The following is a 27,543-nucleotide window of genomic DNA, read 5'->3' on the forward strand; positions in this document are numbered from 1 at the left end:
TAAATGATAGGAATTTGTTTTTTTGCGAAGTACCGTGAGCTTGCGCTAGTCTGCTGTACCTGTGCCAAAACTCAGGCATTGTTCATCATATAGCTTGCTCGACAACATATTTTTAAATAGTTAGCCACATGTTTTCTGCACTTTTATTTTCATGACTCATTTTCTCATGCTTTCGCTTGTTTCTCTGTAAATCTCATTTTATTTGTCCCATACAACCGGTGTAGACCTTACCGTGAAATGCTTGCTTACAAGCCCTTAACCAACAATGCAGTTTTAAGAAAGTGTTAAGAACATATTTACTAAATAAAAGAGTAACAATGAGGCTATATACAGGGGGTACCGAGTCGATGTACAGGTTAGTCGAGGTAATTTGTCAAAAATAAAATTGGGGGAGCTGTCAACCGAACTAGTCTGGTTAGACATTTGATTAGCTTTTCAGCAGTCTTATGGCTTGGGGCTTGTCAGGAAGCTTGAACCCAGTAACGTATTGGGCTGTATGCACTACCCTCTGTAGCGTCTCTTACCTCAGCCAATGGGGAGGTCCCAACTTTGTTATCGGCAAACTTAATGATGGTTTTGGAGTCGTGCCAGGCCGTGCAGTCATGAGTGAACAGGGGGTACAGGAGAGGACTGGGGACTAAGCACGCACCCCTGAGGGGGCCCCGTGTTGAGAATCAGCATGGCAGATGTTACCTACCCGTACCCCCTGGGGGTGGCCCGTCAGGAAGTCCAGGATCCAGTTGCAGAGGGAGGTGTTTAGTCCCAGAGTCCTTAGCTTAGTGATGCGCTTTGAGGGTACTATGGTGTTGACTACAGCTCAGCGTTCAATGAACAGCATTCTCACGTAGGTGTTCCTTTTGTCCTGGTGGGAAAGGGCAGTGTGGAGTGCAATAGAGATTGCATCATCTGTTGTGGTGGTATGCAAATTTGAGTGGCAGCAGACATGCAGTGAGCAATATGTTCCCAGATGTGCCCAACGTAGACACGATGTCTACAGGATTCATTGAGAAGATGCAGTTTAGACGGCGTTTGTTCAAGATGTCTTGCAGATGTATGTAGAATTCCAACATTCTGAGTTCTACATTGTTTATACTGTACGTTGGCCAGACATCACAACTCTATTCTGTCTCACTGACGTCTTCCCAAGGTGCCAACCCTCTCCAAAAGCCACATTCCCCACGCAATTTGATACGTCGGCCAAAGTTGTGTGTGTGATCTAGAATCATGAGAAATCGCAATACTTTACATAAGTATTGCTATAATATTGTATTGTGAGGTCCCTGGCAATTCCCAGCCCTTGCAAATAGATATCCACTTTTTCGATAAGCCTTTGTTTTTTACTGAGGGAAAACATACTGGAAAATGGATGGTATTCATGTTATGATTAATCTCTCGTGGACTGACGATACAGCGAGATCCTGTCAAGGCTCACATAGAATTATGCGATTACGAGCAGCAGTCGTTTCTGGTCTGGGGTTTTTGTTATTTATTTGGACGACTCAAGAATGAGCAAAGGCGGTGCTTATACTGGTGCAGTGATTTTCAAACCCATGTGCGGATGATAAATGGTTTCCACTAGATTCCACAGCCACAAAGTCCAAATTGGCTCTATCGTAAAAAATGTATGAAAACAAAAATGTGCTTTTGGCCATGATAAACACGTGTGAAATTTAGTGAAGGGAGGGGATTGGCTGAGAGTTTCTGTTTGCAAGGGAGGAGACTTCGCTTCTTTGCTTTGCAAAAAGGTCATCACAATTGTTCACGGCATTCTCCCAAGACGTAAAACAAGAAAAGACAGACTTTCGCAACATTTTACTTCTGGGTTACTGAGATTGTCATGATTTGCTTAGTAACTTGTTTCTCACTCTCAATTCTTCCACATTGGTTTAGGTTCGTATCTATGCACAGGGGTGAAGGCTTTTGCATCTGCTATGCATAAAGCTATTGACGACTGAGATTGGATGGCTGGATGTAGTCAAGTTTCTGCTTGCATCAATTTACAAAAATGTTTGACCCCCAGTCCTTTTTGTACACTGCTGCTACTCGTGTTTTATTATATATACATGGTCACTTCACCCCCACCTACATGTACAAATTACCTCAACTAACCTGTACCCCCGCGCACTGACTCAGTACTGGTGCCCCCTGTATATAGCCTCGTTGTTACTTTTTATTTTAGTCGACTTGGTAAATATTTTCTTAACTCTTCTTGAACTGCACTGTTGGTTAAGGGCTTGTAAAGTAAGCATTTCACAGTAAAATCTACACTTGTTGTATTCGGCGCATGTGACAAAGTTTGATTTGAAAAAGCAAAACGTGTCAGTCAGCTGCAATTCTGAAATGGTGTTCTGGACAAATGTTTATTTTTAACGGTTATGGATCCCCACAACCTTAATATTTTTAACTGATGCGACTGTCTTGGTTTATTAAAGGGACAACTCTACTCCATATTCATCATCTCCAGCACCACATCAACATACAGCGCCTTTGGAAACTATCCAGACACCTTGACTTTTTCCACATTGTTACATTATAGTCTTATTCTAAAATGAATGAAATTGAGTTAAAAAATAATCTACTCTCAATACCCCCCATAATGACAAAGCAAAAAAGGTTTTTACAAGTTTTAGCAAATTTATTAAAAAATAGAAAAACAAAATCACCTTTATATAAGTATTCAGACCCTTCAATAAAGTACTGAGTTAAGCACCTTTGCCAGCGATTACAGCCTCGAGTCTTCTTGGGTATGACTCGACGAGCTTGGCACACCTTATATTTTGGGAGTTTCTCCCATTCTTCTCTGCAGATCCTCTCAAGCTCTGTCAGGTTTGATGGGATGCGTCGCCGCACAGCTATTTTTAAATCTCTCCAGAGATGTTCCATCGGGTTCAGGTCCAGGCTCTGGCTGGGCCTCTCAAGGACATTCAGAGACTTGTCCCAAAGCCACTCCTGTGTTGTCTTGGCTGTGTGCTTATGGTTGTTGTCCTGTTGGGACATCAGACTGGGGCTAAGATACACCTGAGTGCTCTGGAGCAGGTTTTCATCAAGGATCTCTAGTCTCCCAGTCCCTGCCGCTGCAAAAACATCCCCACAACATGATGCTACCACAACAGTGCTTCACCGTAGGGATGGTGCCAGGTTTCCTCCAGACGTGTTGCTTGGCATTCAGACCAAAGAGTTCAATCTTGGTTTCGTCAGACCAGAGAATCTTGTTTCTCATGGTCTGAGAGACTTTAGGTGCCTTTTGGCAAACTCTGAGCAAGTTGTCATGTGCCTTTCTACTGAGGAGTGGCTTACAGATAGCCTCTGCCATAGAGGCCTGTTTGGTGGAGTGCTGCAGAGATGGTTGTCCTTCTGAAAGTTTCTCCCAATCTCCATAGAGGAACTCTAGAGTTCTGTCAGAATGCCCATTGGGTCACCTCCCATTGGTCACCTCCCTGACAAAAGGCTCTTCTCCCCTGATAGCTCAGTTTAGCCAGGTGGCCAGCTCTAGGAAGAGTCTTGGTGGTTCCAAACTTCTTCCATTTAAGAATGATGGCGGCCCCTGTATTCTTGGACCTTCAATGCTGCAGAAATGTTTTGGTACCCTTCCCCAGATCTGTGCCTCGACACAATCCTGTCTCAGAGCTATACGGACGATTCCTTTGACCTTGTGGCTTGTTTTTTGCTCTGACATGCACTGTCAACTGTGGGACCTTTTTATATAGACAGGTGTGTGTGCCTTTCCAAATCATGTCCATTCAATTGAATTTACCACAGGTGGACTCCAATCAAGTTGTAGAAACATCTCAAGGATGGTCAATGGAAACAGGATGCACATGAGCTCAATTTTGAATCTCATATCAGTGTCTAAATACTTAAGTAAATAAGGTATTAAAAATAAAAAATCATCCAAAATGTCTAAACCTGTTTTCGCATGATCATTATGGGTTACTGTGTGTAGATTAAGGATTTTTATTTATTTAGTCTGTTTTAGAATAAGGATGTAATATAACAAAATGTAGAAGGGGAAGTGGTCTGAATACTTTATGAATGCACTGTTCACAAAATGGTGCATTCTATGTGTAGTAGTAAAATAGAATAGTAAATGTTTTTAACTTAAAAAAAAAAAAAAATTTGAACTAGGCAAGTCAGTTAAGAACAAATTCTTATTTACAATGAAGGCCGACACCAAACCCGGGCGATGCTGGGCCAATTGTGCGCTGCCCTATGGGACTCCCAATCACGGCTTGTTTTGATACAGCCTGGATGGAGGAATATAAGTGTTTCCAATGACACCAGTGTGCGTTGTGATTTTTGACCAAATGGGAGTAGGCATTGTCTACTGATTGGTTGATGTCATTGGGAACACTTGTATTGTTATCTTTTTTACTACAAAACATAGAAACGTGCCATTTTAAACAGTATGTTGGTGCTGTAAGCCCCACACTTCTGGACACCCATGTAATCGAGTCCAAGCCAAGACAGCAATGTTGTCATAAGTGGCATTTGATACGTTTTATGTTTTCTCTGCTTTCCGTTGAACTACTAGTCAGCTTATAATCGTGCTATAATGAAGAAATTGAGTGATGACATTTTTTAATTTTTTAAATTAAATGTCTTCTTCCTCCAGCCCTGGTCGGACATGCGGCAGCTTTGATAATGAGATTGTAATGATGAATCACGTTTACAAAGAGCGCTTTCCCAAGGTAGGTATTATTATTTTCTGTCTAACCCCCCCCCTTTTTTCCCCTAGAACATCAATAGATTCATCCTCTTCACAAAATACCTTCATCATCCACTTTTATATGTAGCTTTTAACTGCTTTTTATTTGCCATTTTTACGATCTTCTCTTTCAATCGTCTATGATGTGCGTTGTTGTTTATGGTGTACACTTTAAAGTTTATCGTAACAGTTGCTGTGATCTCCAGGCCACAGCTCAGATGGAGGGGCGTCTGCTGGACGTCCTCGCCGACTGCTCCCCAGACAGCACCCTGCCTCTGGCTGACGGCGTGTTGGGCTTTATTCAGCACCAGCTAGTGGAGCTGGCCAGAGACTGCCTGGACAAGTCCCAGATGGGACAGGTCACCTCGCGCTACTTCATGGAGCTGCAGGAGAAACTGGAGAAACTACTGCATGAGGTGAGGTTCTCTCCAGAATGACTCAGCAAAAGTCTAATGCAATATGTCTGCATCAGGTAGGCTCTCTCATAGAAATAGATTAACATGAGTGTATTCGGGGATGGGGCTTTTTAGCACTGTCAAATTTCTGTGGTCTGAAGAGCTGCTCTCATTTCTATTGGCTTTCTCCTGAATGAGTCCGTTAACTCTGATGTAGTATGTGGGCTGTTCCATGAAACGGGTAGCTTTTTGGACATGCACGTTTTAAGAAATGAACTTCAATGCCTGTTCTTTCAACATTCAGTTGCATGGAGGATATGTTTAGCCTATGGGGCTCAGGCTCAGTTTACATACACTAAGTTGACTGTGCCTGTGGATGTATTTCATGGCCTACCTTCAAACGCAGTGCCTCTTTGCTTGACATAATGGGAAAATCAAAAGAAATCAGCCAAGACCTCAGAACAAAAATTGTAGACCTCCACAAGTCAGGATCATCCTTGGGAGCAATTTCCAAATGCCTGAAGGTACCACGTTCATCTGTACAAACAATAGTACGCAAGTATAAACACCATGGGACCACGCAGCCGTCATACCTCAGGAAGGAGACGCGTTCTGTCTTCTACAGATGAACGTACTTTGGTGCGAAAAGTGCAAATCAATCCCAGAACCACAGCAAAGGACCTTGTGAAGATGCTGGAGGAAACGGGTACAAAAGTATATCCACAGTAAAACGAGTCCAGTATCGACACAACCTGAAAGGCCGCTCAGCAAGGTAGAAGCCACTGCTCCAAAATGGCAATAAACAAGCCAGACTATGGTTTGCAACTGCACATGGGAACAAAGATTTTACTTTTTGGAGAAATGTCCTCTGGTCTGATGAAACAAAAATAGAGCTGTTTGCCCATCATGACCATCGTTGTGTTTGGAGGAAAAGGGGGAGCCGAAGAACATCATCCCAGCCATGAACCACGGGGGTGGCAGCATCATGTTGTGGGGGTGCTTTGTTGCAGGAGGGACTGGAGCACTTCACAAAATAGATGCCATCATGAAGGAGGAAAATTGTGGATATATTGAAACATCAAGCCATCAGTCAGGAAGTTAAAGCTTTGTTTCAAATGGGTCTTCCAAATGGATAATGACCCCAAGCATACTTCCAAAGTTGTAGCAAAATGGCTTGAGGACAACAAAGTCAGGGTATTGGAGTGGCCATTACAAAGCCCTGACCTCAATCCTATAGAAAATGTGTGGGCATAACTGAAAAAGCATGTGCGAGCAAGGAGGCCTACAAACCTGACTCAGTTACACCAGTTCGGTCAGGAAGAATAGGCCATAATTCACCCAACTTATTGTGGAAAGCTTGTGAAAGGCTACCCTAAACATTTGAACCAAGTTAAACAATCGAAAGGCAATTCTACCAAATACTAATTGAGTGTATGTAAACTTCTGACCCACTGGGAATGTGATGAAAGAAATAAAAGCTCAAATTAATCACTATTATTCTGACATTACACTTTCTTAAAATAAAGTGGTGAGCCTAACTGACCTAGGACAGGGAGTTTTTTTCTAGGATTAAATGTCAGGAATTGTTAAACTGAGTTTAAATGTATTTGGCTAAGGTGTACAGTGGGGCAAAAAAGTATTTAGTCAGCCACCAATTGTGCAAGTTCTCCCACTTAAGATGAGAGGCCTGTAATTTTCATCATAGGTACACTTCAACTATGACAGACAAAATGAGAAGAAAGAAAATCACATTGTAGGATTTTTAATGAATTTATTTGCAAATTATGGTGGAAAATAAGTATTTGGTCAATAACAAAAGTTTCTCAATACTTTGTTATATACCCTTTGTTGGTATTGAGAAACTTTTGTTATTGACCAAATAATTATTTACATGCCTGCAGTAATGAACTGTGACATATGAACACCACTGGAGGCAGGAGTAGAGGGGGCAGAGGTAGAGCGGGCAGCTTGGCACCGGGGGCTCCCAGTCGGAGTCGCTATCACTGAAAGAAAACATAAAAACAACTATTTGTATTGTATGAGCCTTATCATCACATAAAATAACAGATATGTATTGTATAGAGCAGAGGGAACAGTCACTAAGGTGAAGTGCTGTTCCATTCAACTCCGGCCATTGTTGTGGGCCTGCCCTCCCCCGAACAGCACCCAATGGCTATTTCATATGGAAATGGCGAGGAGTAGCAGGCGCAGTGGCCATGTGTGTGTTTGCTCTTCTACTCCATTCCATTTGTATAAAAAATGGAAAATATATATATATACTGCTCAAAAAAATAAAGGGAACACTTAAACAACACAATGTAACTCCAAGTCAATCACACTTCTGTGAAATCAAACTGTCCACTTAGGAAGCAACACTGATTGACAATAAATTTCACATGCTGTTGTGCAAATGGTATAGACAACAGGTAGAAATTATAGGCAATTAGCACGACACCCCCAATAAAGGAGTGGTTCTGCAGGTGGGGACCACAGACCACTTCTCAGTTCCAATGCTTCCTGGCTGATGTTTTGGTCACTTTTTGAATTCTGGCGGTGCTTTCACTCTAGTGGTAGCATGAGATGGAGTCTACAACCCACACAAGTGGCTCAGGTAGTGCAGCTCATCCAGGGTGGCACATCCATGTGAGCTATGGCAAGAAGGTTTGCTGTGTCTGTCAGCGTAGTGTCCAGAGCATGAAGGTGCTACCAGGAGACAGGCCAGTACATCAGGAGACGTGGAGGAGGCCGTAGGAGGGCAACAACCCAGCAGCAGGACCGCTACCTCCGCCTTTGTGCAAGGAGGAGCAGGAGGAGCACTGCCAGAGCCCTGCAAAATGACCTCCAGCAGGCCACAAATGTGCATGTGTCTGCTCAAACGGTCAGAAACAAACTCTATGAGGGCCCGACGTCCACAGGTGGGGGTTGTGCTTACAGCCGAACACCGTGCAGGACGTTTGACATTTGCCAGAGAACACCAAGATTGGCAAATTCGCCACTGGTGCCCTGTGCTCTTCACAGATGAAAGCAGGTTCACACTGATTACATGTGACAGACGTGACAGTCTGGAGACGCCGTGGAGAACGTTCTGCTGCCTGCAACATCCTCCAGCATGACCGGTTTGGCAGTGGGTCAGTCATGGTGTGGGGTAGCATTTTTTGGGGGGCCGCACAGCCCTCCATGTGCTCACCAGAGGTACCCTGACTGCCATTAGGTACTGAGATGAGATCCTCAGACCCCTTGTGAGACCATATGCTGGTGCGGTTGTCCCTGGGTTCCTCACAATGCTAGACCTCATGTGGCTGGAGTGTGTCAGCAGTTCCTGCAAGAGGAAGGCATTGATGCTATGGACCGTTCCCCAGACCTGAATCCAATTGAGCACATCTGGGACATCATGTCTCGCTCCATCCACCAACGCCACGTTGCACCACAGACTGTCCAGGAGTTGGCGGATGCTTTAGTCCAGGTCTGGGAGGAGATCCCTCAGGAGACCATCCGCCACCTCATCAGGAGCATGCCCAGGCGTTGTAGGCACGTGGTCACACACACTACTGAGCCTAATTTTGACTTGTTTTAAGGACATTACATCAAAGTTGGATCAGCCTGTAGTGTGGTTTTCCACTTTAATTTTGTGTGACTCCAAATCCAGACCTCCATGGGTTGATAAATTTGATTTCCATTGATAATTTTAATGATTTTGTTGTCAGCACATTCAACTATGTAAAGAAAAAAGTATTTAATAAGAATATTTCATTCATTCAGATCTAGGATGTGTTATTTTAGTGTTCCCTTTATTCTTTTGTGGTGTGTATGTGTGTGTGTGTGTGTGTGTGTGTATATATATATATATATCACACCCGAACAATGCAACACACACCCAAACAAAGCCACACACACACTATAGCCAATGTGTACCTTACACATTTCATTGCAAAATATATATATATCAATTTCTTTGCAAAAAATATTTGTGTATATATTTCATAAAACGGCATTAGCACTTACCTGTCCAGAAGTACGTCCTGTCCTTGCAGAAACAGCTCCTCAGCTCCTGTTTGAATCATAACACTCAAAGATTCCTCAAACAAAAAAATCTGTCTCACTTTCCCGATTTAATCTCTTCTATAATCTGTATACTTGGACTTCACTTTTCTGATTTATTCGCCATGATGTCTTCAATGAAATCGTTGAAAAAAACACTTTCCAAAATGCTGCTGTGCGTAACAAGAGTCAAGGCGAGAATGGAGTTCGTTACGCGTGCGTTTACAAACAAGGAATGGTGGTCCAACCCATAACATCACATACTGGCATTTACCTCAGCTCATTGGCCATCTACCCAGCTAGATTTTAAGAAGATCAGTGGTCATTGGGAAGAAATAGTCAATCAACGAAGCTTCGCTAAAATTATTGGTGCGCAATGAAGTCATTGCTCCTTGTCTTCAAATAAGTTCACTTCGGTCAATACTCCCCGCAAAAAAAACAAAGTTTGGCTGTGTTGCAAACATCCAGAGGATTGCACTGAAACCAACCATGACTAGATAAACTATGGTTTACTGTGTGTAATTATGTCGAATGCTCCGTAAAGAGTTGATCGAGATGGAATTCACGGCACAAACAGTTTACAAAATAGGCTATAAAAATGTATTTTTATCAAAGAAAACGGCACTTCATTTGACCACTGGGACCGTCAGGAAGAGAAATAAGAGCAAGATATCAGAATGTAAGTCATTTTACCTTCAGATGTGAATGTGTAAAAACTGTCATGGCGGGAAATGTTTTTATTTTTTTGGATCGCTCTTCTCAAACAAAAGCATGATATTTGTTCTCTGTAATAGCTATTTTAAATCGGAAAATGTAGTTTGATTACCAAGATTTTAATCTTTTGAAGGATGTAAGACACTTGCATTTTAAAGAATGTGTAATGTTACGGCGTTGTATTTTTAGTTGTCACTGAAATTTCCCCTGATGTTGATCCCTGTACACGGATCGCAGCCATTACAGGTTAAATGCATAGTTGTCTTTGACACTTGAGGGTGCATTACAGCAATAGTTTTACAAACGTTAATTTTATAGCATGATGTAGCACTTGTATATATTTGGAATCGTTTGTCTCAGCCTCTTATGTACAGGATACTTCATATCATTTATCTCTAGAGTAGCCTTTATGCCATCGATAGGGTTTTGCATTTTTCCAAGTGAGGTGGCTGTTAATCGTCGAACTTCATTTCTGCCATGAGAGGTGAACCTCTGCCATTACTGTTTCGGCTGTGATGGTGGCCTCCACCACCTCGTGGAGTTGGGCTCGGTGTTGAACACGGTGAGCATAGCGGATTATCTTCTCTTTGGTGCCGTCGTTCACTTGAATACTTACCCTTACTCATTGCTAGTCTGATTTAGGTCAAATATGTACTTTTAACTTAGGCCAAAATTGTCAGAACTTGATCAGCACACAGCCTTTCCCCAGAGTTCTATGCAGGAAGTCCCTTTGTAATTTATTTTCTTCGTAATGTTTCTGCTACCGTCGCTTATGACCGAAAAGAGCTTCTGGACATCAGAACAGCGATTACTCACCTTGACTTGGACAAATTATATTTCTTTAATGAGTCGGACGGGAAGGATATACTCAACACTCGAACAGGCCCTCATCCCCATCATTCGCTGGAGTAACATTTTTTGCGGAAAGCGATCGGGCGACGAGTGACTAATCTGCCTTTACCGTCAGTACTGTTAGCTAACGTTCAATCGCTGGAAAATAAACGGGACGAACTGAAAGCACGTATATCCTACCAACGGGACATTAAATACTGTAATATCTTATGTTTCACCGAGTCGTGGGGCTGATCGAGAACATAACATACAGCTGGCGGGTTATATACTGTACCGGCAGGATAGAACATCAGCCGCTGTTCTTTTTTGAGGGCCCATGTCAAACCAGACTTGTCTACAATTTTTTTTTTTCTTTTGAGTTCTTGTCTGATTTATTTTGGTTTTTCACCTGTTGTCAAGCAGAGGCATTGAGTGTGAAGGTAGGCCTTGAAATACATCCACAGGTACACATCCAATAGGCCAATTGACATCATTTGAGTCAGTCAGAAGCTTCTAAAACCATGACATAATTTTCTGGTATTTTCCAAGCTGTTTAAAGGCAGTCAACATACTGTATGTAAACGTCTGACCCACTGGATTTGTGATACAGTGAAATAATCTGTTAACAATTGGTGGAAAAATGACTTGTCATGCGCAAAGTAGATGTCCTAACCGACTTGCCAAAACTGTAGTTTGTTAACAAGAAATGTGTGGAGTGGTTGAAAAACGAGTTTTAATGACTCCAACCTAAGTGTATGTAAACTTCCGTTGTCTTCTCTTTATAGCAGACCCTATTTCTATGGACCGGATTAAACAAAAGCCAATTATTACTCTTACATTGAAGACATGGAGGGAGGTTCAACGCCAATATAAACTGAGTAATGACATTTCTAGACACGTGCCTATATTTCACAACCCAGCCTTTCTCCCTGCTAATTATGTCCCAAGGATTTAGGGAATGGGAAAAGAGGGCTTTGTAGAGTCTCTTAACTATTCAAAGGCTCAATTTTTATATATATAGTTACCTTCAGGTAAGGCCATTAATTGTTAAAGGATTTTTTTTTTAAATGGCCGAGCCAATTACACCTATTGACGAGATGATTTGAATCACTTTATCAAGGGGAAAACATTGGAACCATTTTCACATTTTTATCACAATATCTTTAACATGCCAACATGTATTTTTAGATAATCTTAGGAACTCATGGCAGGTTGAATTGCAGATGCAGAGGAGAGTTGGGGAAATGTATGGAAAACACTATATAAAGCCACTGCATGGGAGTTTCAATTCAAAGTATTACATCGTTTTTTATGAGCCCTGAAACTTTAAACTTTTCCGTGTTGACAAATGGGTACTTTATCACATATTTTGGCCGAAAATAGTATTTTTGGTCTTAAATTCTCAATGTTATTCAGGACATCACAGTTATTATTATTCAACCGGACCCATGTTATCTCCTCCTAGGTATTGTTCCTGTGGAACTCTAATCCTCTCCACTTAAATTGCAAGATTATCTTTTCGCAGCAGCAGCAAGGAAACGTAACAAAATGCTGGAAAAATGAGCAATGCACCCTCAAAAGATGTGGTTAGGTCTATGCGGGGAACTTGCTGACATGGAGAGAATTACATCAATCTTGCAACATAGACAGCATAGGTACAAAGGTGTCTGGTCAGAGTTCCTGACATATCGTACGTGTCTTATTCTGTCATTTATGGGCTTTTGTTTGTTTTTGCGTGGCTTAATCCAAGTGGTATACTTATTCAGAATCTTGAAAAATGTGCTCTATACAGCCTAAATGTACCCTTAACATGTGAATGTAACTACTCTCCTTAGTAAAGACAGCAAAGATAAGTTGTGTATGTATGGTACGTATTCTTTATGTGCTCTTTAATAAAAACTAATGTTAAAAAAAAGTTACAAACAAAATAGTATGGTTGGTTACGAGCCAATAAAATGGCAGCCATCCCCTCAGGCGCCATCATGTATGAGATTATTATTAATAATGTGGACAAAAGAGCAAGACCTATTTTAATTTGTCAAACTGCAGCAGAGCATTTTATGTCACCAGAATAAGACCCTCAATATGTATTGGAAAAGAGCATAAAGCTCATCGCCATACACTTCCACTACCCTGTGAAGTTCATAATTTACGTAGTCTGTATCCTAAGAAACTGCATGTTTTCCCGTGTTGTGTGGTCCTGCCATTACGACATGTTTACGTTGATGGTTATTATATTCATATTTGCGCATCAATGGTTTTACTGCCTATTCTTACATAATTTTAGACACACAAATATATCCCACCTTTCCTATCTTATTTGTTTGGTCGACATCAGGAACGTTTACCGACATTTGTTGTTTTATCTGATACAGTGCATTCGGAAAGTATTCAGACCCCTTTTTCCACATTTTGATACGCAATAGCCTTACTCTAAAATTGAGGGTGGGGGGGGGGGAACAATTTAATCGATCTACACACACACTACCCCATAATGACAAAGCAAACAGTTTTAGACATTTCTGCAAATGTATTAAAAATTAGCTATCACATTTATATAAGTATTCAGACCCTTTTACTCAGTACTTTGTTGAAGCACCTTTGGCAGTGATTACAGCATCAAGTCTTCTTGGGTACGACGCTACAAGCTTGGCACACATGTATTTGGGGAGTTTCTCCCATTCTTCTCTGCAGATCCTCTCAAGCTCTGTCAGGTTAGCTGGGGAGTGGCACTGCACAGCTATTTTCAGGTCTCGAGCTGTTCGATCGGGTTAAAGTCCAGGCTCTAGCTGGGCAACTCAAGGACATTCAGAGACTTATCCCAAAGCCACTCCTGCGTTATCTTGGCTGTGTGCTTAGGGTCGTTGTCCTGATGGAAGGTGAACCGTCTGAGGTCCTGAGTGCGCTAGAGCAGATTTTCATCAAGGAGCTCTCTGTACTATGCTCTGTTAACCTTCCCCTCTCCCAGTCCCCGCCGCTGAGAAACATCCCCACAGCATGATGCTGCCACCACGAAGCTTTACCATAGGGATGGTGCCAGGTTTACTCCAGAAGTGACTCTATGCATTCAGGCCAAAGAGTTCAATTTAGTTTTTTTCAGACCAGAGAATCTTGTTTATCATGATGTGAGGTGCCTTTTGGCAAACTCTTAGTGGCCTGTTTTTATTTTTAAAAAAAATTGTTTTACTGAGAAGTAGCTTCTATCTGGCCACTCTACCATAAAGGCCTGATTGGCTGAGTGCTGCAGAGATGGTTGTCCTTCTGGAAGGTTCTCCCATCTCCAAAGGAACTCTGGAGCTCTGTCAGTGACCATCGGATTCTTGGTCACCTCCCTGACCAAGACTCTTCTCCCCCGATTGCTCAGTTTGCCCGGCCAGTGAGCTATAGGGAGAGTATTGATGGTTCCAAACATATTCCATTTAAGAATGTGTTCATAGGGACCTTCAATGCTGCAGAATTTATTGTACCATTCCCCACATCTGTGCCTCGACACAATCCTATCTCGGAGCTCTACGGACAATTCCTTCGACCTCATGGCTTAGTTTTTGCTCTGACATGCACTGTCAACCGTGGGACCTTTTTATATAGACAGGTGTGTGCCTTTCCAAATCATGTCCAATCAATTGAATTTATGACAGGTGGACTCCAACACGTATTTAACTAAGTTATTTATTTTTAAAGTTTTTAATACATTTGCAAACAACATTTCTGAACCTGTTCACCTTGTCATTATGGGCTATTGTGTGTAGATGTTTTTTTTTTTTTTGAATAAGACTAACGTAACAAAGTAAAGGATTCTGAATACTTTCCAAATGTATGTACTTTAAGCGCATTAAAAAGTAGGCTCGAATCCTGGTTATTGATTTACACTTTTTTAAAGCCTCCTGTGTATTGAGAACAATAGCTTGGAATTGGTTATTTGATACTGTAGGTCCTCGCTGTGCTTTGATTCTAGACCATTAGTTGGCGCCTGCCAAATGGATCTCTCCAGTCTTAGATGTAATTCCGTAAGTAGGGCTCATTGCCTGACTTTCCATAGGACCAATGCTTAATCATTGCTGTCCATACAATGGCTTGGTTTTATTTTCTGCTGTTAGTTTTTTGGCATAGTTTTCCCTTGTATGTCATACATTTTTCAAATATAGGACGCATCAGAGTTCATTCAGTCCTCTTATGGTTTGTTTTTGTCCCAAGACCAAGGATGTACCCTCTCTTCAAAAAAAAAAAGCGTCACATCCTAGACGGAATTAGAGTATTACGCAACCCTGTCATTGTTCGTACACGTTGTTGTACTTTCTCGTTAGACGGTGTTGCAGGCTCCTCAGTATCCCCTATCACAATCACCATTTGTCAAAGCATCGACTGTAACTTTAGATTTTTCAGAAAGATGATTGCCGGTCTCATGCCTTACACATGATTCAGAGCTATTTCTGCCACATTTGTAATAACTTGAAACGGTGAATACTAAGCCAACTACCAATCGATTTTACTAATAAGGAGCAGTTCAAAAACCTCGTTGACTCAAATCTTTTAAGGGTCAATCTGCGGTTCAAACCATAACGAAGATCAGGGATGGGGCTGGAGAAATGTAACCACTTTAAAATTCCTAGACGGCGCTATGGTTGCCATGACCTCCCAATATGTTTTGATGCTATACAGTGTTTGTTTACAATTACATCATTTAAAGAAAAGACAATTACAAACTTAGATTTTGGGTTCTGATGGGGTGCAACAGTTGAACTAAGCTCATGAGGCATTCACAAGTTCGTCTTCGAGAATCAATGGATATATATCGTTAATTTATAAGTCAAGAAATGAATGTAGCAATTGCAGCTTGACCCTTTTTTTAAGCGAGAACAGTCTGGTTATTTGATTATGAAAGAATTAGTTATACTGTAAGTGTTCTATTTGATTATCGTTACTATACAGACTAAGCCACTGACATTTATAACCAATTATTTTGTAATGCTTCTATGGAGTTCCATACCAATGTATCGCAGTGGTGTCATAACTTATTATTATGTTTTGCTGGGTGCTTATGTACAAGTTTGTATTATACGCATGTGTCAATTATGTTTTTTTTGCATATCCCAACACCCTCATAGTGGGGATGCTGCCAGGGTCAGACATTATCAACAGTGACCCTGGAGCATTTAGGTATCTTGCTCAAGGGGACAGATTTTCACCTAGTCTTCTCAGGGATTCGAACTAGTGACCATTGGCTCAACGCTCTAACCGCTAGGCTACTTTTTAAAATAATTGTTTCACTTTTTATTTGGTAAATATTTTCTTAACCAACAGTGGAGTTCAAGAAAGAGTTAAGGGCTTGTAAGTTTCATGGTCAGGTCTACATGTGACAAATATAGTTTGAATTGATATTCCTGCTGCCTATGGCATATACCAGGCATATAAGGTTCTGTATTGTTCTTGTCATGGTCATCAGGCGTATGAGCGGTCAGACAGTGAGGAAGTGACCGTCATCATCAAGCTAGTGAAGAAGATACTCATCATTATCTCCAGGCCAGCCAGGTTACTGGAGTGTCTGGTAAGATTCCAACAATCATAAACAGTTTTTTTTTCTTCTTTTGTTATTCGCCCATTTCAGGAAGTGGTGCTCCTAAAGCAATTGCTAACCAACACAACTAATATGATGCGTAACATCCACAATACGTTTTTGTCCAGCCTCTGATGTTAAAACATTTCTCGTAGGTTAAGTACTTTGAGCGCTAGACTTAAGTACTCCACCACGAAGTGTACTCACTAGCTTGTTACAGGGTTATAACGCTAAAAACCCTGGTGTACATCGACCTATGTAACGTGAATCGTAACAGCCAATATTCCTATGATCTTTACACCACCAATAGGAGTTTAACCCAGAGGAGTTCTTGCACCGTCTAGAGGCAGCAGAGGACCATGCCAAGGTGGGCCAGGTCATCAAGACAGACATCCCCCGCTACATCATCAGCCAGCTGGGCCTCACCAGAGACCCTCTGGAAGGTACAGTACCGTGGGGCTTCCTCTATCACAATCTCTTTTAATATGAAGCACTTTAGGGTTATTTTAAAACCTGGCCAAGCGGCTACCTGTTGAAAAGGTGCGCCTACCTGTTTTTGATTCTCCCATGTCGTCTCTGAATATAATGTGCAATAGATCAACTTGTGATCGCACCGAGTTGCGGAATGGTGACATTTGTGAGGATGGCATGGGTCATGTTCATCTGGGCATGCACGATAAAACGTTTTAAAACATTTGCTACAGTAAAGGAGTTTTTCGTATTGTCTAGGTAATCTCAACAGGTTTCAGTCTTGTTTGGTGCCTGACCATTCTCTCTCCCAATGTTGTACTGTAGACATGGTCCATCTGGAGCAGACCTGCCCTGGTCACGGAGCGGCCTGCAGAGACTCTGACGACACTGGGGAGGTAAGGCAACCAGGAACACTTTCACTGCAGGATAAGTTCCGCTAAGCTATGTATTAGTGTAGCGTGTACTGTGTATGTCTATAGCATGAACGTGCACATTATAGAATTCGCTTGGCTTTAGATGAGATGCATAGAAGACAGTTAAAGTTCTTTAAAAAAAATGATAGAACACATACTCTGGCAATTACACGGCATGTTTAATCGTTTGGACCTGGCAAATGTGTTCAGGAGAAATTGCTTTGTTCTTCAATTTTGTGTCTCAGAACCGGGCAGCCTGCGCTCCTTCTCGCAGGAAACCAGTTGAGAGCGACTTTGACACCCTCAAGCTCATCAGTAACGGGGCCTATGGGTGAGTACGAGCTCTTCGTTTGTAGCGATCTGTCTTTTTTGAGAATCTGAGTGTGCAGAACGCAGAAGTGAAACAGAAAGAGGATATCTTGAATGCGTGTGCTGCCATACAGTTGGCTAAAATGCCAGAATGACATTTCTTCAACAAATACCACGCCAATGTTAATGACCAACTGGCCAAATGCCTGTTCAAATATGTTGACAGTGGACCAACTGCGCCATATTAAGCTGGGTGTACACTATACGATTTTTGGCCCTGATTTAGCTATCCCAGACAAGTTTTTGAGATCGGAGACAAAATACCCATGTCGTTGCTTACTCGAGGCACGCGGCCGTCACAGGCGCTCATTTATTGTGAGCAGGCCAGAGACCCAATCTGAGGGCTACCAATCCCGTCTTTGAGCAGTCCCGGACTTCCCGATGTTTATTTTCAAACGCGCTTGATTTATCGGCACAAAGTCCGCAATGTTCTTGTAGGGTGAGATGTGCAACGACAAGTTTTGAGAATGGTGATCAGCAATAGCAATGAGAGCTCGCCAGTGAAATGATGATGATGATGATATTGTTTCGCGTCACCCAGAATGCGTAGACGCAGGAGCGACGACTATAACTAGTATGCGTCTGCACTTGCCTTTTGCCAAAGTGTCGAATCGTTGTAGCTCTGTTCACAAGCAAATGTTATTCAATAAGAAATATTAGCTAGAAACATTTACTCTGTATGGCGAGCGTGAATGTCTGACTGAAAACGTTTTGAGGCCGCTTCGAGCCACCGCTCGTTCAATGTGATTCGATTGTTTTTCGCGAGACCGCGTGGCATTGACAATCCTCACGCTCAAGTGAGGAATCTTGTGGCGTCTGATGCCGTCTGTGCCACATCGTTGAGTGTGCGCACCGCTACGTTGGCGAGACAAAAAACAACAACAAACGACCGGAAAGACAGTCGTTTTGATGCGAGAGGCTCAGCGACGTTAGGATTTAGAAAGTTGTGTAGTGTACACCCTGCTTGTCCAATCCTCTCAGATCTCCAAAGGTGACCAGGGGCTGTTTCTGAAAAGGGCCTGTGTCTTTTCATAGTTTTACAGAAGACCGCTTCCTCATCTCCACTACACAATATGGCAAAAGCAATACGATTGATGCTTACTGGTTGTACTCTCACATCAGTGCAGAAGAAGTCATTTAAGGCTGTTATAAGAAGCACTGAAGTAACTGACTTTTTCTTCTAATTTTCTTTCTCTCCCTCTCTCGGTCTGCCCTTCGCTCTCCTTTTCCACGGCCGCAGTGCCGTGTTCCTGGTGAGGCACAGGGAGACCCGGCAGCGTTTTGCCATGAAGAAGATCAACCGTCAGAACCTGATGCTGAGGAACCAGATCCAGCAGGTATTTGTGGAGCGGGACATCCTGACCTTCGCCGAGAACCCCTTCGTCGTCTCCATGTTCTGCTCCTTCGAGACGCGCAGACACCTCTGTATGGTCATGGAGTATGTAGAAGGTAGGTTCTTAATGTAGATGTACACCCCTGCAGACTCACACAGACATAATGTATATGGCAGGGGAAGGATACACTGGAATGACATACAAGATGCACACGGTCACACACACACACACACTCAGATGCTACATATTGATTTTAGAGACGGTACTACTTTATGGTTCTGGAGCATGACCGTGCGTCAGAACACCACCTTACCCTCCCTCGACCCACATATTCTAAACGTAATGACTCAAAATTCACTCTTTTGGGTGTCGAAGAAGCCCAAGGCGGAGATGAGTTGAAATGATTGTCAGACCACAAACTGTTATAGCAGGTGTAACTCTGCTGCCTTGCAGTTCAAATTCAAGTCTCGGCAGCACACAAATCAAATCAGGTTCTCATGGTCGTTGCTTGCCAGCCTTTTACACAGTCTGTTGGCGTGCCGTCTTCCTCCTCAGGTGGGGACTGTGCCAACCTGTTGAAAAACATTGGCCCACTGCCAGTGGACATGACCAGGATGTACTTTGCAGAGACTGTCTTGGCACTGGAGTACCTCCACAACTACGGCATCGTACACAGAGACCTGAAACCTGACAAGTGAGTCTGGAACCTGACTAGCCAGGTGTCCTGCTCATATTATACATTAATGGCAGTGTGTATTCTACTTTGTGTTCATGTGTATAACATAAACATTCTGGATTAAAAAATAAATACATTTACACCAAGGCTTCGTTCTGCATTGTTCACTATCCAGCATCAACTTCTGTTTGTTTGTTTTGTAAACTATTGTTTTCTAATGCATTTTCTTCCTGTGTAGTTTGCTGATCACATCCATGGGCCACATCAAGCTGACTGACTTTGGTCTGTCAAAGATCGGCCTGATGAACATGACCACCAATCTGTATGAGGAACACATTGAAAAGGACACAAGGGAGTTTATAGACAAGCAGGTGAGCTCTCCATTTCTCTGTCCTCCTTCTCTAAATGTTTGTCTTAATTGGTTTCGAATGTCCTCTACAACTGTCTTGTCAGTCTCATACCTTCTCATTCTGTTTAGCTACCTGACTTATACTCTCTCTCTCTCTTGTCCATTGCCCATTCTTAAATCCTCCCTTCTGGTTCTCTGTCCCAGGTGTGTGGTACACCGGAGTACATTGCTCCAGAGGTGATCCTGAGGCAAGGCTATGGGAAGCCGGTGGACTGGTGGGCTATGGGCATCATCCTCTATGAGTTCCTGGTGGGCTGCGTGCCTTTCTTCGGAGACACACCCGAACAGCTCTTCGGACAGGTGGTCAATGGTGAGAGTCATCTCCTGAATGGGGGAAACGTTAGCCTGGTTAAATTAGACTGAATGCTATGTTTACTGTTTTTAATCGTTCGCTCTGGTTTCTCCAGGCTAGGGTAACATGGCTCTGACTGGTCAAGTTAATTCAATGAATAGGCTCTACAAGCACCTCCTGTCTTTTGCCATGGATTGCCTCTGTTGCGTGGTGCAAAAAAACTGTGATCCAAACACACCCTCTAATTTTTCTTACTCTGGGATGGGCAGATGTCTTTCAAACATCTAGTCACCAATGTCAAGATGAAGTTCCCGTTATCAATATCACAGTTCCCACCTACCAGTCCGTTTTGAATCATTGTCAAATGTTTCATGTTGTATTGTGTGTAATTCAGATGATATGGTATTCAGGAAATGTGTGTGTTTCACAGATGACATCATCTGGCCTGAGGGGGAGGATGCCCTGCCTGCTGATGCCCAGGACCTGATCACCAGGCTGCTGAGGCAAAGCCCTCTGGACCGCCTCGGGACTGGTGGGTGGGCCTCTTTATTGCTGCCTTCATTTGTCATTTTGGATTCACATTTATTGTCAATAAGATTTAGGAATGTTTCGAGAGCATTTCTACGTCACTGTGGATGCTACCATGATGTTTATGGATAAATACAAATCATTGTATTTTTCACTGAAATGTATTTCAATGTCATGATTGTTTTTATTAGAGATGGTTTGATGAGATTCATCAAAAAAGCACCACCTAACGTGATGTGGGTTTGACTATATTACCCATATTGATTACTTGGTTTGATTTAAATCATTTATCCCTATGGTACTCCCAGGGGGGACACCAGAGGTCAAGATGCACATGTTCTTTGTGGGTCTGGACTGGAACGGACTGTTACGACAGAAAGCAGAGTTTATCCCTCAACTGGAGACTGAGGACGACACCAGCTACTTTGACAGTAGGTGGCGACCTTTACCTCTCTCATTTTGGAGTATTTAAATGTTGTGTAAGACAGTGAAGGTAGAAGTTGCCTGTGAACACAGCTCTATGATCCTTACACCCCCCCCCCCCCCCAGCCTAATATTGGTCATAAGTGCGGTGTACATAAACCTTCTCTGCGCTCGATGAGTGTGTGGGCTACTGACTACTGTAATGTGTGTCTGTGTTGCTCTCCAGCCCGATCTGAGCGGTACAGTCACCTGGGCTCAGATGATGATGATGATGACGAAACCTGTGATGAAGACACGTCCCTGGAGCTCAAGCAATTCTCCTCTGTGGCACATCGCTTTAGCAAGGTGGGAAATGACCCAATGTTTGTTCATATCGTTTAGATTTAGAGTATGCCGAACATATATTTTACTCAAGAATACTCCTTGCAACACTGCCCCTTGTAAAATCATCATGTTTTAGTTTGTTGGGACGAAATACAAAAAATATTTGTAAACTGAAAAGTAACTCATCCCTTCGTGCAAAAGTCTCACTGTAATGACTTCCCCTGCAAACAGCTCTACTGAAATAACCTGTGGTTAATAATTTTTTATTAGGTCATGCTTGTTTTTTCACCTCTGACCTCTTTGTACCCCCCAGGTGTACAGCAGCACGGAGCACCTGTCCACCTCCACGCCATCCAATCATAGCCTGTCGTCGTCAGAGCGCAGCCACAGTGAGGAGAAGATGGGGAGGTGGGAGGGGAGGAGTTTCCTATCCCCAGAAGAGGGACACAAACAGGGGGCCAGCGGGGACCGGAGGACTGAGGGACACCGAGGAAGGTGAGTGATGAAGGCCCTTGGTACATTAACACAGCACTCAGACTACACTATGTTTTGTGTGAAGTTATGAGCGTAGTCTAGCTTTAGCTGGAACAGCGTCAAAATTCACTGAACAGCGTTATTTGCCTTTTTCTATGGTTATGAGGGAGATATCGTATTCAACTCCAAATAACTATTGAAAACATGCACATTTTAAAGTTAAATATGAATTGGTGGGCAGCAGGTTTTTATTCTTCCATCAATTTTAGCATAACCAGATTGCAACTGCCCCCTCTAAGTGTATCCTTCCATTCAGTCCCCCTCCCCTCATGTGCTCTAGCCTGCGTCCCAGGGCCTCCTCCGGTTCGTCCCAGTCAGAGAGGAGTGCCAGTCCGCTGGTTATGAACAGCACACAGAGCCTGGACACCATGCCACGCTTCGCCATCTCAACTGAGGAAGAGGGTGAGTTGAGACTACACACATGTGTTTAGGGCTACACACACATACTTAGAGACATAGACGCACTGTCATAAAGTAAACATGCACACAGGTATTTTGTGTGTGTGTATACACAGGATATTTTTTACTGTGCTTACATTTCTAAAATACAAGATTGCACACTCCAGCCAGCACATTGACTTAACCCCCCCCACCCCCCCTTTTTCTCTCTCAGATGGCGTAGTGTCCAACTTGCGGCGTATCCGTCTTCGTAGTAACAGCACGGGTACGCGGCCCTCCTACAGGCGCGGGGGGTCCCGCCGCTTTGGGCACCAGCTGGACACCCCCGAGAAGCCTAGGGCACCAGCGGGCTGCATGGTCCCCAAGTCTGCCTCCATCTCTGGCCTGTCCCTCATCATCACCCCAGGTTGGTAAACCAACTGGAGCTAGCTATCGTGTACTAGCCCACTCTGACACCATTAAGAGAGTGTCTGGTCTCAAATGGTACCTTATTCCTGGTGCATGTGTCGCTTCAAAGAATTCTATTTTTGTCAAATGCTTTTGTCCAGAGCTATGACTAAAAGTAGCATTTTTCATGGGCCATTCATTTGCGATGTAGCCACTGTCTCTAGGTTAGCATAATGCTAGCAACAACAACACACCTAGTATTGTACTGTATATGTGCCCTGCAGGCCTGTGTGATTTGATATGCTTGTTCCGGCTTCATAAACAGACTATACTTTGCTAAATTCCCCAAGAAATTCCTCAGTCCTAGCCATACCTCTCCATACCCCCCAGACACTGCGGACGGTGCCCCCGCCAGCCCCAAGTCGTCCCTGTCCTCCAACCCCTCGTCCCGGGACTCGTCCCCCAGCCGAGGGGACCTGTCCCTCAGTAGCCTGCGCCCCCCCGTGGTCATCCACAGCTCTGGGAAGAGGTTCGGCTTCGCCCTGCGAGCCATTCGTGTCTACATGGGTGACTCTGACGTCTACACTGTGCACCACATGGTCTGGGTAAGTGTCCCTTCCACAGAATGAAATAGAACACTAGAATGGTCTTTGGCACCCCGGCAACTTGACTACAGGACAGCCATCTTGGTCAGGGAAATCGGGCTATTCAATCTTAGTCTTACAGTTTCTACTTAAGCCAACATGTTATTTTGTCTTGTTGTACATTTAGTTACGTATTTCAAGGCTGCGTAGAAACAATGACTTTTCAATGATCCAAGACCACTCAGTTAATGCCTACCATTGTGACAATGAGTCATCAGTATTGGGGCGGCAGGGTAGCCTACTGGTTAGTGTTGGACTTGTAACTGAAAGTTTGCAAGTTCAAATCCCTGAGCTGGCAAGGTACAAATCTGTCTTTCTGTCCCTGAACAGGCAGTTAACCCACTGTTCCTAGGCCATCATTGAAAATAATAATTTGTTCTTAACTGATGAGCTTGGCACATCTAGCCACTGGGATTTTTGCCCATTCTTCAAGGCAAAACTGCTCCAGCTCCTTCAAGTTGAATGGGTTCCGCTGGCGTACAGTAATCTTTAAGTCATACCACAGATTCTCAATTGGATTGAGGTCTTTGCTTTCACGAGGCCATTCCAAGACATTTAAATGTTTCCCCTTAAACCACTCGAGTGTTGCTTTAGCAGTATGCTTAGGGTCATTGTCCTGCTGGAAGGTGAACCTCTGTCCCAGTCTAAAATCTCTTGAAGACTGAAACAGGGTTCCCTCAAGGATTTCCCTGTTTTTAGCACCATCCATCATTCCTGAAATTCTGACCAGTTTCCCAGTCCCTACCGATGAAAAAGATCCCCACAGCATGATGCTGCCACCACCATGCTTCACTATGGGGATTGTGTTCTCGGGGTGATGAGAGGTGTTGGGTTTGCGCCAGACATAGCGTTTTTCTTGATGGTCAAAAAGCTCATTTTTAGTCATTTTACCAGAGTACCTTCCATATGTTTGGGGAGTCTCCCACATGCCTTTTGACGAATACCAAACGTGTTTGCTTATTTTATTTCTTTAAGCAATGGCTTTTTTTCTGGCCACTCTATCGTAAAGCCCAGCTCTGGAATCTGGCTTAAAGTGGTCCTTTATTTAACTAATTATCTGACTTCTGAAGGTAATTTGGCGCACCATATCTTATTTAGGGGCGTCATAGCAAAGGGGGTGAATACTTAATGCACCACTGTTCCTTTAAAAAAAAGCCTCACCAGTCTGGACTATTTTGTGTATGTCAATTACATGAAATCCAAATAATAATCCATTTAAATTACAGGTTGTAATGCAACAAAATAGGAAAAACGCCAAGGGGGATGAATACTTTTGCCAGGCACTGTAATTAACTTAATTTATGTGCCCCTAATTGCACCGTATACTTTTGTTTATCCTACAGATATTGTATGTAGTAATCATGAGCCAATGAACAGGAGTTACACTGTTGGCACTGAGGCGGTTTGCCCTATTGGGAAGACCACTTTGTGCCGCTCACCCTGCACTGCTCACCCTGCACTATCAGCTCCAATATAAATAACATGAGCAAGTCTACTTCTGATAAGCTTCCCAGTAAAGCGTTAAAAACAATCAAACAACCCAGAAAAGTGATTTTAAAAACAGCTCGTATTAACATGTGCAGCCTGAGAAACAAGATCCATGAAGTCAATAACTTGCTTGTAACCGATTACATTCATGTTCTGACTATCTCTGAAACGCACTTAGATAATACCTTTTGATACAGTGGTAGCAATACATGGTTATAACATGATGGTGTTGCGGTCTATATAAAGAACCACGCTCCAGTAAAGCTTAGACGATCTAATGTTAAATACTGTTGAAGCAAAAATGGCTACAGCCTCACCTAAAGCCTATTCTTGTGGGAAGCTGCTGTCGACCAAGTGCAAACAGTCAGTATCAGGATAATATGTGTGAAATGCTTGATAATGTATGTGATAAGAGAAGTATATTTTCTGGGTGATTTAAATATTGACTGGCTCATCAAGCTGCCTACTCAAAAGTGCCTGCAACCTGGTTCAAGTTGTCAGTCGACCTACCAGGGTAGTTACAAACGGCACAGGAATTAAATCCAGATGTATTGTTCACATCTTTACTAATGCTGCAGAAATTTGCTTTAAAGCAGTATCCAAATCCATAGGCTGTAGTGATCACAATATAATAGCCATATCGAGGAAAACCAAAGTTCCAAAGGCTGGGCATAGTATAGTGTGTTAGAGGTCATACAATACGTTTTGTAGTGATTAATATGTTGATGATGTAAATAAATATTTGCTGGTCTGGTGTGTAATGAGGAGCAACCAGTCACTGCATTTGACACATTTATGAAACTGCTTATTCCAGTTACTAATAAGCATGCACCCATTAATAAAATTCCTGTAAAAACTCTTAAATCCCTGTGGATTGATGAGGAATTGAAACATTGTATGGTTGAGAGGACGAGGCAAAAGGTATAGCAAGTAAGTCTGGCAGCTCAACTGATTGGCAAACGTACTGCAAAATAAGAAATCATGTGACTAAATAAAAATAATTATACTATGAAACAAAGATTAATGATAGTAAAAAGCTTTGGGGCACTTTAAATGACATTTTGGGGGGAAAAAGCCAACTCTGCTACATCATTCATTGACTCAGATGGCTCATTCATCAAAGCCCACTGATATTGCCAACTACTTACTTTTTCATTTTTTAAACCTTTTATTTAACTAGGCAAGTCAGTTAAGAATTTGTTCTTATTTGCAATGGCGGCCTAGCAACAGTGGGTTAACTGCCTTGTTCAGAGGCAGAACGACAGATTTCAACCTTGTCAGCTCGGGGATTCCATCTTGAAACTTTCCAGTTACTAGTTCAATGCTTTAACCACTAGGCTACCAGCCTCATTGGCAAGATAAGCAGACTTAGGGATGACAGCAACAAACGCTGACGCTGCACAGCCAAGTATATCGGACCAAATTATGAAAGACGACTTGTACTTTTGAATTCCGTAAAATCATTGTGGAAGAGGTGTTGATATAATTTTTTTCCAATGACAAACCACCGGGGTCTGACAATCTGGATGGAAAATTACTGAGGATATTGCCACTCCTATTTGCCACATCTTTGATTTAAGCCTACTAGAAAGTGTGTGCCCTTAGGCCTGGAAGGAAGCTAAAGTCATTCCGCTAGCAAAAAATAGTAAGGCCCCATTTACTGGCTTAAATCGTCGACCAATCAGCCTGTTACAAACCCTTAGTAAACATCTGGAAAAAATTGTTGGACCGGATACAGTGCTATTACACGGTAAACAAATTGACAACAGACTTTCAGCAAACTTATAGGGAAGGACACTCAACAAGCACAGCACTTACACGAATGACTGATGGTTGGCTGAGCGAAATTGATGACAAAATGATTGCGGGGGCCGTCTTGTTAAACTTCAGTGCAGCTTTTGACATTATCGATCATAGTTTGCTGCTTGAAAAATGTATTATGGCTTTACCCCCCCAGATATAATGTGGATAAAGATTTACTTGTCTAACAGAACAGAGGGTGTTCTTTAATGGAAGCCTCTCAAACATAATCCAGGTAGTATCAGGAATTCCCCAGGGTATCTGTTTAGGCCCCTTGATTTTTGTTCAATCTTTACTAACGACATGCCACTGACTTTCAGTAAAGCCAGAGTGTCTATGTATGCAGATGACTCAACACTATACACGTCAGCTACTACAGCAACTGAAACACAAAGAGCTGCATTTAGTGTCAGAATGGGTGGCAAGGAATAAGTTGGCCCTAAAATATTTCTAAAAGCATAGTATTTGGGGCAAATCATTCACTAAACCTCAACTAAATATTGTAATAAATAATGTGGAAATTGAGATGACTAAACTGCTTGGAGTAACCCTGTATTGTAAACTGTCATGGTCAAAACATATTGATACTTCTCATTCTTAACTACTGTTGTATGTCCATAATAAAGCACTGCTCTGCCTTGACAACACTATCAACAAGGCAGGTTCTACAGGCCCTAGTTTTGTGGCACCTTGACTACTAGTCGTGTGGTCAGGTGCCACAAAAAAGGACTTATAATATTAATAATATGCATGTCAATCTCTCCTGGCTCAAAGTGGAGGAGAGTGACTTTTTGAGAGGTATTGACATGTTGAAT

The 27,543-nt window shown here is 42.7% G+C and overlaps 1 protein-coding gene across 3 annotated transcripts in view; it reads left to right on the forward strand.

Annotated features, from left to right (window-relative positions):
* Positions 1–27,543, forward strand: part of LOC115114219 (microtubule-associated serine/threonine-protein kinase 3-like) — a 56,139-nt gene that overhangs the window by 19,076 nt on the left and 9,520 nt on the right. For 2 of the 3 annotated variants that reach the window (XM_029642291.2, XM_029642290.2), the window contains 17 exons: positions 4,613–4,688; positions 4,912–5,121; positions 16,127–16,228; positions 16,548–16,680; positions 17,033–17,103; positions 17,367–17,452; positions 18,731–18,939; positions 19,380–19,518; positions 19,739–19,871; positions 20,054–20,219; positions 20,632–20,733; positions 21,038–21,160; positions 21,379–21,497; positions 21,790–21,971; positions 22,267–22,412; positions 22,624–22,815; positions 23,187–23,401. In XM_029642291.2, the coding sequence (XP_029498151.1) occupies positions 4,613–4,688; positions 4,912–5,121; positions 16,127–16,228; positions 16,548–16,680; positions 17,033–17,103; positions 17,367–17,452; positions 18,731–18,939; positions 19,380–19,518; positions 19,739–19,871; positions 20,054–20,219; positions 20,632–20,733; positions 21,038–21,160; positions 21,379–21,497; positions 21,790–21,971; positions 22,267–22,412; positions 22,624–22,815; positions 23,187–23,401 (2,404 nt within the window). The remainder of the gene's footprint in view (positions 1–4,612; positions 4,689–4,911; positions 5,122–16,126; positions 16,229–16,547; positions 16,681–17,032; positions 17,104–17,366; positions 17,453–18,730; positions 18,940–19,379; positions 19,519–19,738; positions 19,872–20,053; positions 20,220–20,631; positions 20,734–21,037; positions 21,161–21,378; positions 21,498–21,789; positions 21,972–22,266; positions 22,413–22,623; positions 22,816–23,186; positions 23,402–27,543) is intronic. The other variant, XM_029642292.2, reaches the window with a different exon arrangement.

The sequence above is a fragment of the Oncorhynchus nerka genome, linkage group LG9b (assembly GCF_034236695.1).
Source record: "Oncorhynchus nerka isolate Pitt River linkage group LG9b, Oner_Uvic_2.0, whole genome shotgun sequence".
Classification (NCBI taxonomy): Eukaryota; Metazoa; Chordata; class Actinopteri; order Salmoniformes; family Salmonidae; genus Oncorhynchus; species Oncorhynchus nerka.